Source organism: Coffea arabica, chromosome 9e (assembly GCF_036785885.1).
Source record: "Coffea arabica cultivar ET-39 chromosome 9e, Coffea Arabica ET-39 HiFi, whole genome shotgun sequence".
Lineage (NCBI taxonomy): Eukaryota > Viridiplantae > Streptophyta > Magnoliopsida > Gentianales > Rubiaceae > Coffea > Coffea arabica.
In genome coordinates this window covers 32,820,068-32,831,689 of record NC_092327.1, presented here as the reverse complement: position 1 = coordinate 32,831,689, position 11,622 = coordinate 32,820,068, and the positions used below count along the sequence as shown (strand labels likewise).

The following is an 11,622-nucleotide window of genomic DNA, read 5'->3' as shown; positions in this document are numbered from 1 at the left end:
AATCAACAAATGCTATATATGTATTTGATGGCTATGATTAGTCAAAATTTAAATTTTGAACAATGTAAGACTTAGATTACACGTTCTATATTGTTTTTACCATTATGTGTTGAACGCGTAAAGTAGTGTTTTAAACTTTGTTCAAAATGATTTATGACTTGTTTGGATGGACTTAACATAACTTTGGAAGGTAGGATGGGGGTAAAGACACAAGAAGTGCCCCTATCAACTTTGAAGAGCTCTTACATTTGGCTTACAAATTATTTAAATTTCTAATTTTGCCCAACAATTGCACTCCTAAAATTTTTAGAATATCTCTTTTTTTTCCTTTTATATTGCCCCTTAAGGGTTTTTCAAGTTTGCAAATATTGCCTACCTTAAACATAAGGGCATGGTCCAAATGAGAAACAAATACTAGTTGGGACAAAAAAAAAGTAGATGAATATGAAAGACTAGAACTTTTGGTAGAAAAGAATCAACCTATAATCTTCATTAAATATATTTTTCCAAGTGCTATAGTTGCTCAATGTACAACAAAATTAATTGACATATAATTATTTTAATATTGTTGTCCTAAAACTCTTTATATATAGTTGTAACAGAATTGATACAACTATTATTCAATTTTCTTTTGTATAAGAAAATTTTTCCCTTTGTCTATTTTATGACAAAGCACTTGCCCCCTAGCCTCATGTCCTGGCTCATATATTTTTTTGTTAAATTTACCAAAAATTAGTCATTCCGTCCAATCTCCTAATTCCTACTAGCTATACTTGTTATTTTATTTAGAATCTACATATAACTGTTAACCCCTTTTCAAAATGCTTAAGTTGACCCAAATTTAGAAAATGTTAAACTTTTCTTGATTGTTGAAAGTATTCAAGTTTACTCAAATTTGGAAATGTTAAACTTTTCTTGATTTTAGTAAGATAATAGCTCCCCACCTTTGACAAGGATGTCTTTTAACGCTTCTTGGTAGTTCTGATTACCCACCGACACACATTCTCTATATCTTTTCTCCTACGTTTTTTCCTCTTTCAATTATTTCAATTATCCTTTATTTGGAGTTTATCCTGTGCACTCGCGAGCAGTGGCTACTGATTCCCTTATAAAAAAAACACCAGTATTGATTGTTCACATGATTTTGCATCCAAGGATCCCATGGCGACTTGTCCCTATCCTACTTGGTAGGTGGCAGGATACAAAAGAGGTGGGTGTTGCAGAGATATACAACAAGGTTAAACTGTAAAAGATCGTTGATAAAGAAGAAGAGAGGGAAATGAGAATGGAAGTAGCAAAAGTGGTAATTAGATGATAAGAATCGTAATTTTGCCAATTAGGTGAAGCTTTAGTTTTTGTGGCCACTCTTCCTTACAGAGTGAATAGTAGAAGTTGATTTGGCTGTATATTAATTAGCAAATACATCCCAACTTAGCACATTTTAAGTAACCATTTACAAATAATTTTACATCCTTGATATTCTTGATGCAAATGAGACATTGATATATTGGTCAAGGGTTGAAGACTCAGGATCAAGAGGTTTTGGGTTCAAGTCTATTTTGAACGGTTGGGAATGAAAAAGTGTGACAAATGATCTATAACTAAGCAAGCCATACTTGTTTGTTAGAGGAAAAAGGTGTAAAAAATGAACCAAAATTAGATAGTGGATTTGAGTTCAGCTCGATGATCATTCATTTGAATTTGTTTGTCGACTGATAATCACAAAAACAAAGTTTTTGTACTCATTAGAAATTGAAAACAATCTTGAAAACACAATAATCTCTAGCTTTTCTGAGGATTATTTATGTCTCTAGCAGAAATGCAGCATTAGCATATAAAACAAATCAAGGTCGACTATTGCAGTTTGTTGCCAAATTAAGGCCCAGCTGTTTGGTTTTAAATTTTTGTGGAGTTCTGTTAGCGTATACTGAGATACCAAAATTACCTAACAGCTATTGTTTATGTTCTATAATGAGAAAACAAAATTATTTTTATTTACATCACATATTTTATAGTGTTATGAATCTGATTGTGTTCTAACACGTTTATCTCATCGGTACAGTAACCTAAAGCGATCATAGAATTCCCCTGTAAAATGTTGGATACAAATAGTCTATCAAACTCGGTGCAATGTATGCACTATGAAGATAAAATTTTAATACCATGATGGGCATACTTGTTCAATACCTATGCTTCTCCATAATTACCTTCTGAAAATGTTGAAGCCAAATGAAAGAGGTGCGGGTACATTTATCAATTAACAACGAACTCCACAAAATAGCTTCAAAATCTTGCGACATGTACAAAGCTTGTGTCAACTTTTACCAAGCCAAAGAACAAAACCAGACATAAAACTATGAAAACAAATACTATGAAATTCTCATGCATAATGGTCAGACAAAAATCTCAAGGGCTTTTCTATAGAATAAGTAACGATAACTAAAGAAAACAAGGAAATGAGCCAAGTATTAATCTTTTTTCATTGAGTAAATTGCATGTGGTGTGATAGTTTAGGGTGCTGAATTGCAATTTGCAACCAATGTGCAAGTAAATCCAAAAGAAATTGTCTCTTTACCTTCAAATATAACAAATTGTGATAATAAATGTGCGTGTATGCATTATTACGATAAGTTTTGTATGTTAATAAATATTCTCAATCATCCGCTTAAAAAATAAATATTCTCAGTCATCCATTTGAAAAAAAATCATTGTATTAAAAAATTATAGGACGAATACGAGTTTCAACGACAAGACAATTAAAATTAAGCATATGAATATCAATTAACTTGATTCTTCAAATTCATTCTGTATCAAAATCTTAACTAAATTAATTTTACAAAAAATGACGCGTGATGATCATGGCTTGTTCGGCTTAAGAACAAGCTTTCAATAAGCCGCAAAAGTGGATATTGAAAGGACCTACTAGTATCGCCAAGGCAGATGTACGTGAGGGTCATAGTAACAATTAATTGAGATGTTATGTGCAGGCTTATTAATTCACCTGATACATGCCTTCCCCACCTTGCCGCTTAACGCGCGCAGCGCGGTGTTCGCTTTGTTAAAAAAAAAAAATTGTATAAAGTAGAAACGAGGTGTTTTTAGGCAACAAATCGTTGTTTGGATAATAGATTATTTTAAATAATTTTTTGAAAAAAATATTGTAATTTTTTTATGTGATGTATGTCAAATAAAAAGATGATTGAAAATGCTAATAAATAAAAATTGGCAAATAAACTACAATCCAAACAACCAGACTTAAGTAAGAGTGCTATAGGAATTTAACCCCAAATCCTTGTGCCTAGAATATCCTATTAGTGGCTAGATGAATTGAAGAATTTGATTTTTTCTGTTTTTTTTTCCCATCATAAGATGCTAATTGAACTTGTTATTATTGCCCTACTATCCCTTTCTCCCTTCCTCCCCTCCTCACCTCACCGGTGAAAAAGATTATAACAAAATTCATGTACTAGGACATCTTATGAGATCTTTTCAAAATATCTTCCATCGATTTATTCATTATGTGCTTAACTATATGGTATTCATTTTTTAAAGATTTAACTATTTTGAAGTATTTGAAAATTAAATATAACAGCAAATTCATAGTAAAGGAGTAATATCTTCTTTAATTGGTTCAAACAATACAGCATTTAGGCACGTAACAAAACTATATTCGACCCTTTATTAAACTTCATATTGATGAACGCTTTTATTAATTCAATTTATTGCGTATCAATATAGCTTATTTAGCTAGCCTACAATTAAGTTTCTCAAGGGTTATCGGAGTTGGACCAAGGCCTCAGCAACTACTGGTAATGATTGTTTGGCATGAGATATGTACACTACAAAACTACTAATGTAAGGAAGGATGCAAATTGTGTAACATTAGTACATAGGTTTACGTTTTTCAATATGATTGTTTAGGCCAATGATGGATTCTATCCCTTTGGAAATTAGAATTGCTCCTCCCTTTCCTCAGGACCAAAAAAAAAAAAAATGGAATTGCTCCTCCCTCCAAAGTCCAAACAAACACTTCTTTTCTTTCTCTTCTTTTTTTTTTTGGTTGAAAATTGAAAATGTAAAATTTAAAGTGCCCCTTGAACAAAAAAGATCTTAACATGTATACATATATATCATGCTATATCATGCTCACTAAAGAAATAAGAATCTCTCTTCAAAGATATCTAAAATTGTTGTGAGAAGTTAAAAAATGTGTCTACAGAGTTGCATGTTGCATTCAAGAGATTAGTTCTTGATGCACGAATCTTGACTCAAAATGTATTGCCAAATGGAATAAGGTTCACACGGTTAGGATTTAAAAACAATTAAGACTTATTGTTGATTTAGATTGGACTGACATTCAAATTTTGAAGAATTAAAAAGCCTTACATTTTCTCAAATTAAAAATGAGGAACTTTCTAATGTATCTCATATTTCAACTAGAGAAATTTGTCCTTGTGTAATTTAGCGAAATCCCAACATAAATATATATCACGGCCACCAAAAATAAGAATCCCTCTTTCGAAATAATTAAGAATGTAAATATGCCCCCAATTGTACGTCGTGATAAGGAGGAGACTCATAGTTGATACACAAATGCCAACTCACAAATATAATGCCAAATGTATAGGGCCCAATATAGTTACAATTCGAGAACTATCAATATATTTTTCATTCCGATCGAATCATAATTTAAATTTTTTTAAAAAAAAGCGACACAGATGAAAAGAACATCTTATATCAAGCGTATATTTCAAGAAATAGCTCGATTTTTCTTCTATATATTCTTCATCTAAGGTTATACTGATATCAAAATAATTGCACTGACAATCGTTCCAACGCCTGTCGATTTCGGGCCTAACTAATGTGGAATTAATTTTCACTAGCCCTTGAAAGCAGCTCTCCACCAGCCAAACGTGTTGGCTTCCCTCACATATATTTGACTACACATAGGAAAAGGAAAAAGAGTTTGGAGCCAAGGAGAGAGAGAGATTGGGTGACTTCCCATACGACAAAGGATCACAAGAAGAAGTCCAACTCCAGCTCCGCGTCTCCTCTATTGCTTTGTACAACTATACATGTAATGCACAAATATATGTATATATAAAAGGAGTCTATCCTCAGTTGGGTCCTTCCAAGTTTCTTCAGTTGCTTACATCCCCAGAACAGAAAACCCGAGAAAAGCAAAGTCAAGTCCCCCCCACCCCCAACTCTTATCTCTCTCTTCCTTCACTTTATTTTTGGCAAATTCAAATTCCTGCATTGAACCAAGGAAAAGGGCTCAAGAAAATCCATCAACCACAATTGTTTTGCATCATTGCCTCGCTCCTTGTACGTTTTCTTGTTTAATTCATTTAATCTGCCAGAAACTATTTTCTGTGATTGGTTGGATCTTGTGATCACTAAAATTTATACATGGACTTCACAGAAGGCCATTGATTTAGGTATATTTTCAGGATACCATCTAATGGCATTTTTTTATGAAATTAATTTCATTAATATTTCGGTTTTGTATAGTTTTTTGAAAGCTTTTGGACCATTATTGCGATCTTTTCAGAAGCTTTAGCTCTGTTCTCATGTGGGTTTTCTTACTTTTTGATTAATTTTAATTTCTTTCTTGAAATTTTTTTGATCAAGACTAATCACTGGATTGATTTTTTTTTTGTCCTTGGTTTTTCTGGGTGAATTTCACGTTGGGATTTTCCCCCTTCCTTCTAGTCTTGTAGCAAAAAATCGGTTTCTGATTGGTTGTTTGTGAGATCTTTGTTGTTTGTATATTCTGGTTTTTCGTAGATCCTTTTGGAAAATTTGAATTTTGTCTTATACGTTGCTACGAATGAGTACCTGCATAGCTTGGACAATTAGTTATGCAATTCAATTCGATTTGGTAGGTATTATGACTGTAGTGTACCTACCTTTTCAGCAGAGGGCCCATTGTAATTTGCCTTCTAATTAAATTTGACTGATTTTTTTACCTTTCTTTATGGTAAGTTTGTGGTAATTTTGTTGCATTACTGATTATGGTTAAATTTGAAATTTTGACCTGGGTTGCAGGTACAGCTGTTGTACAATCAAAGGAGGGATACCAATAGGCAATTGATGTCAGAGGGTTGATTTGAGTATTGCGGTGGTGTCGGTGTTCTTAGCATTGGCGAGTTTGCTCAAATGCTAAGTCTTAACAGGACAAGAACTCAATCAAGGTCTACTAGATCTATGTCTTTAGGAGGTGAGCAGTTTCCAGTTTCATACGCGTTTTCCCCTTCTTCTTTTGAATGTATGGAAGTGGCGATCAAAGCTGTAGTTCCTATCTGGGATATTTTGCATTGAATGCATTGTCGGTTTAATCATTCATGTGTAATTCTGTCTTACTTATTGCTCCTCTGAGAAGATTGAAGTGCTAGGACTTTCACTTTTGTGATCTTTTCTTGTCATTTTCTTCCGGTTGTCCGGGGAGAAGAAGGGGGTGTGTGGTTACTAATTTGCAGCAGTGCACGAATGTTGGATACTTTTTCAGGATATTGTTTGAGCTGGAATGAAGCTTTTGTTTGTTCAGTAGTTGTTCTTCAGAATCAATAGAATTTTGTTGTTATAACCGATTAATTATGTCATTAAGATTCTTAGATTATTCAATTTTTTTTTAATAATGCATTTCTTTTGCTTGTAGGCATGGATTATGTCGATCCAAAGAAAAAGAGCAATGTTGTAGGCAAAGTTTTTATGGCTGCAGCATTAACTGCATTATGCATCATTATGCTTAAAAGATCTCCAACATTCAATACCCCGAGCCCGGTAGTTCTCTAATCTCTTGTTCATATATTTGCAATTGAAACTATATGCTACTTATTTAAGATGGATTAGTTGTTCTAAACATTGCAGCTTTCAATCGTGTCCGCAAGAGTTCATAAACTTTGTGATTATGACTACTTACACTAATTGTCATTGGAAATTAAACCTAGACAATGATGTAGGTTTATGTGTAAGTCATACCGCTAGTGTATCCACATGAAGCATTAAGAGTGGAACCTGTTTGGTGGGTTGATGAATGAACTAACTAATATTCCTCGTATATGATGGCTTTTGTTTGATGGCTTGATGTAATCCTAGGAAGGCAGGAAGCTTGAAAACTAGATGTGTAATTAAATTGGTTTATAACTAGCTTTAATAATATGAGTAAATATCAGGCAGATGACACTAATTGGCATTTTAGTTCTAGGTGAATATCATGGTAGTTGGAGAAATCTGGTCTTTTTGTGGACCTTTCTCTTTAATGATTTGAACCTCATTTTTGTGTTAACAGCTGGCTTCCCATTAATTCTCTTCCCATGAGTCAATGTGGAATTTTATTGGTAAACAATTTAGTGACTCAAGTTAATTTATTGTGATCTGTTGGGTTTCCAATATAACAAACTTGTCTTGTTACTAAAAGAATAATTGCCAAGCAGACAAAAGGGAAAAAACTTCGCAAAATTTGGTTAAATTATGCTGATTTTTGGCTTTTGAAGTTAACTCAGTTCCCTTTTGCATCTTCTGACCAATATGCATCCTCTGTCATGCCAGTTTGCTCATTATGAACCAGGTGTTACTCATGTATTAGTAACTGGAGGTGCTGGATATATTGGTTCCCATGCTGCATTTAGGCTTCTAAAAGATTCATACCGAGTAACAATAGTGGTATGTCTCAAGAAAATCTGTAAAGAACCTTTTAATGTTAACTTGTAGCATGAACAGATGTGTTGCAACTTGACAGGACAATCTCTCGAGAGGAAACCTGGGTGCCATAAAGGTTCTACAAGAACTATTTCCAGAACCCGGCAGACTTCAATTTATATACACTGACTTGGGAGATGCAAAAGCTGTATCCTGAGTTTTGTTCTGTGTTAAGATTTTATGAGATTATTATTATTATTATTATTTTTTGCATTCGAATAGTTAAATGTCCCTTCTGCCAATGTTTTCCTTGATGAATATATTCAGGTGCACAGAATATTTTCAGAAAATGCGTTTGATGCAGTGATGCATTTTGCAGCTGTTGCATATGTTGGAGAGAGCACTATGGATCCACTCAAGTAAGTACAGAACATTACACTTGGATGTTTTTCTTTTCTGGCACCCTATAACCCCCACATAGCCACTCTATTTTGGACACTACAGATATGTATAAGCAATAGTTTTAACCATCAGGATATTGTTCTTAAAACACTTCAAGAGCTAGTTTGTAGAATTTCTAAGAAAATATAGAGAGAAGGGTACATGAAGCTTCATAGAAGTTCAAGTAGAATAAATAATTTCAGGTTAGTTGAATCTGTTGGATTGCTTAGCAAATTTGCACACACTGCCAATTATTCTCCATCAATAGCCACATTCTTGACTTCCAAGTACACATCTAATTAGGCATTTTCTTTTTTGGTATCTTTTTCCTCCTTTCAACATCTGCTGTTCATGATCTTATGAAATATTAGAAGCCAGTTAGTTTAGCACCTTGAAGATATTAAAATGGTTGTGCTAATGCAAGTGTAGTTACTGCAAACAGACAAGAATACTGGTATGTTATCGCTGAGGAATAATTGCTCTCTGGAAGGTTGTGAACTGTGTCCTTGCAATATACAGTTTGTTATGTTGTGATCATAGATTATTTTCCAGTAGCATAAGAACTTTGAGTAATGAAAAAAGAATCAAACTGCACAATAGAGACTAAAGTTCCAGTGTTGGTAAAAGAAGCTTAAAAATACCATCAAGAATTGCTATTATGTATACCTCTTCTTATGTTTATAGCGTATCTCACTCTTTGGTTGTTTAGTTATCTGACCTGATCTAGCAGGACAGTTCTTGTGGCTTATTAGCCTAGTGACTTCAAACTCTCTAGTTGCGATGGCTATAGTGCAAAAGTTCACCTAGCAGCCGGTGCTATGAGTTTAGGCCATCAAATACTCGAAAAACTATTTTATTACTAGAGCTACCTCTTTAAAGAAGCAGGAAGTACTTCATATGCTTGTTTATCTACTTTGAAAGTTATGTTAATTCTTGTATGATTTTGGATGTCTGATTGCCTGAATAGATAGATCCATATACTTCAGGCATGGCATAAGCTAAATTTGGTGCATTCGCAGTTTGCTCGAGTATTGTGACACCCCAGAAGATAGAATACTAGTATTTATAGTGCTATCTATGTTAATGGTCAAACATTTTTGTACTTGGGCAGTTTGCTTCACGAAAATAAAAACAAGATTCATGGTGCTGTGTTTTCTATTACCATAAAGCTGATTGCTTCGAACACTGATTATCTTTGAATAAACTCTTTGTGGTTATTGGTTTCTTTGTTCCTTATCAAAGTCTTGCCTCTTGCCATTTTCTCTTCATCCTGAATCCAGTATCTGTATGTGTTTCTCCTTTTAATTGACTCAAGACGAGACTGTAGTTTATTGGGCTAATTATTGTGATAATACAGGTATTATCACAATATCACGTCAAATACACTTGGTGTATTGGAAGCCATGCATACACATGGTGTGAAGACTTTGATATATTCTAGTACATGTGCAACATATGGAGAGCCAGAAAAGATGCCTATTACAGAACAAACTCCACAGGTGAAGGATCTAGAGCCTCTTTTGTGGATTTCCTAGATTTCTTAACTCTTTTCAGTCGAATAGAGTGCAGAGAGGGCATTAATAGCAGATAGTTTATATGTTTGGAGCTGTACAGTAGAAATCTGATGCTTTTTTGTGCTGTATAGAAACCAATTAATCCTTACGGAAAAGCCAAGAAGATGGCAGAGGATATTATTCTGGATTTTCATAAGAATTCAGACATGGCTGTCATGATTTTAAGGTACGAGTTTGACTGCAACTCTAATCCTTTTGCACTGATTAGCATCAAGCTCAAGCTAATTATTCTTTCAAATGATTCTTTTTTGGTTTATAGTTCATTATTCACCTTCCATATCCCATTACTGCTTTATAGAGTTTCTTGGAAAAGTGACGAGAGCTATTGGAAACAAAAATGTTCTCTGACAAGTCAATTTATTGTGGTAGTGAAGCTAATGAAATGTTGTCAGTAAAAGGATGTCGTGAACAGTCTACTTGACGGGGTTAACGGGTAGTTAATGATGTGATGCTTACTGAACCGATAATTACCCATTGTGACGCTGAAGTTTTTAATTTTCAGATACTTCAATGTGATTGGTTCAGATCCAGAAGGAAGACTAGGTGAAGCTCCTCGACCAGAACTACGTGAGCATGGTAGGATATCAGGTGCTTGCTTTGATGCTGCTCGTGGAATAATTCCAGGGCTTAAGGTTTGCTGATATTACCCTTCACTCTTTATCTGATAGTGTAGCACTGAAATCTTCTAAAGGTTTGGGTGTTCTTGAGTGGGGACCAGCATTGGGCAATGCTGAGGTTGTGGAGGGGAACGTCTGGGAATGTTTAAAATGGGCTTCATGTGTTTGTGGGGATACAGGGTTGTGTTAGACTGAAAAATGAAGAAAGCCAGGGAAGGAGTAACTTTTTTATTTGGAAATTTTGATTTATTTAATGTTGGCTCCGGGGCACAACGTTCTTGTAGTTTTTTCCTTCAACAGCATTTCAGATGATAATTTTACCATTCACTTGGCAGTTTCCAGTAGCACAGAATTAGCATCTACATTTTTCTCGTCTGGGGAGTAGATAGATTTTACATACTTAGCGGGTATTCTGTTTTCATGGACAGGTGAGAGGAACAGACTACAAGACTGAAGATGGAACCTGTATCCGGGATTATATTGATGTCACTGATCTTGTTGATGCTCATGTCAAAGCCCTTGAGAAGGCAAAGCCTGGGAAAGTTGGAATTTACAATGTTGGAACGGGGAGAGGTAAGGCATTTCTTGTTATAACCTGTAACTTAATTGACCATATTAGCCATTTCTTATGCGGTTCATATTTTTCTACTTCAGGTCGATCTGTAAAGGAGTTTGTGGAGGCCTGCAAGAAGGCGACAGGAGTACCTCTCAAGGTCGACTACCTTCCCCGTCGGCCTGGTGATTATGCTGAAGTATACAGTGATCCAACTAAAATTAGGACAGAACTAAACTGGACAGCAAAATACACCAATCTTCACGAGAGTTTGCGGGTAGCCTGGAGATGGCAGAAGGCACATATTAATGGATATAGCACACCTCAGTCAATTTAGAGATAGTATACATCCACTATCTGGCAGTGGAACATTGACAGGAGCAGCCAGCCAGCCGGCCAGCCAGCCCCAACCTACAGCCTGATTTTACTCCATTCTAGGAGTCACTTAGAAGAGGGTGTTATGGCCTGGGATTTGGATGTTTATTCTTTCTAATTTGATGAATCCCCATGGCTTAGAGGCTTAGGGAAGCAGCTTTGTTTATTACTCATATTTGAGGAAGAGGTATTTGAACAATAATCATCAGTGAGGTATAGATATAAATTATTCTTTTGTCTTTTTGGGTTATTATGTATTTATCATTCTCTTGGTTTCAAGAAATTAACCACACAAAACTCTTGAATCCACATTCAAGAAACAAGAAATGAACATGGTGCCCAAGAACCAGGGGAGTGGAAATTAATCAAAAAAGAAAATTTCAGCCAAATGAATTGCGAAATTTAGTATTATTTTTCC

General features: G+C 34.7%; 1 protein-coding gene across 1 annotated transcript; it reads left to right on the top strand.

Moving 5' to 3' along the window:
* Nucleotides 1-5,133: 5,133 nt before the first annotated feature.
* LOC113710236 (UDP-arabinose 4-epimerase 1) lies at nt 5,134-11,443 on the top strand. Its single transcript, XM_027233130.2, has 11 exons — nt 5,134-5,328; nt 6,052-6,223; nt 6,662-6,786; nt 7,555-7,668; nt 7,745-7,852; nt 7,972-8,063; nt 9,443-9,584; nt 9,731-9,825; nt 10,162-10,291; nt 10,705-10,849; nt 10,931-11,443. Exons 2-11 carry the CDS (start codon nt 6,163-6,165, stop codon nt 11,164-11,166), a joined length of 1,248 nt encoding a protein of 415 aa, XP_027088931.1. The 5' UTR covers nt 5,134-5,328; nt 6,052-6,162; the 3' UTR covers nt 11,167-11,443.
* Nucleotides 11,444-11,622: the final 179 nt, after the last annotated feature.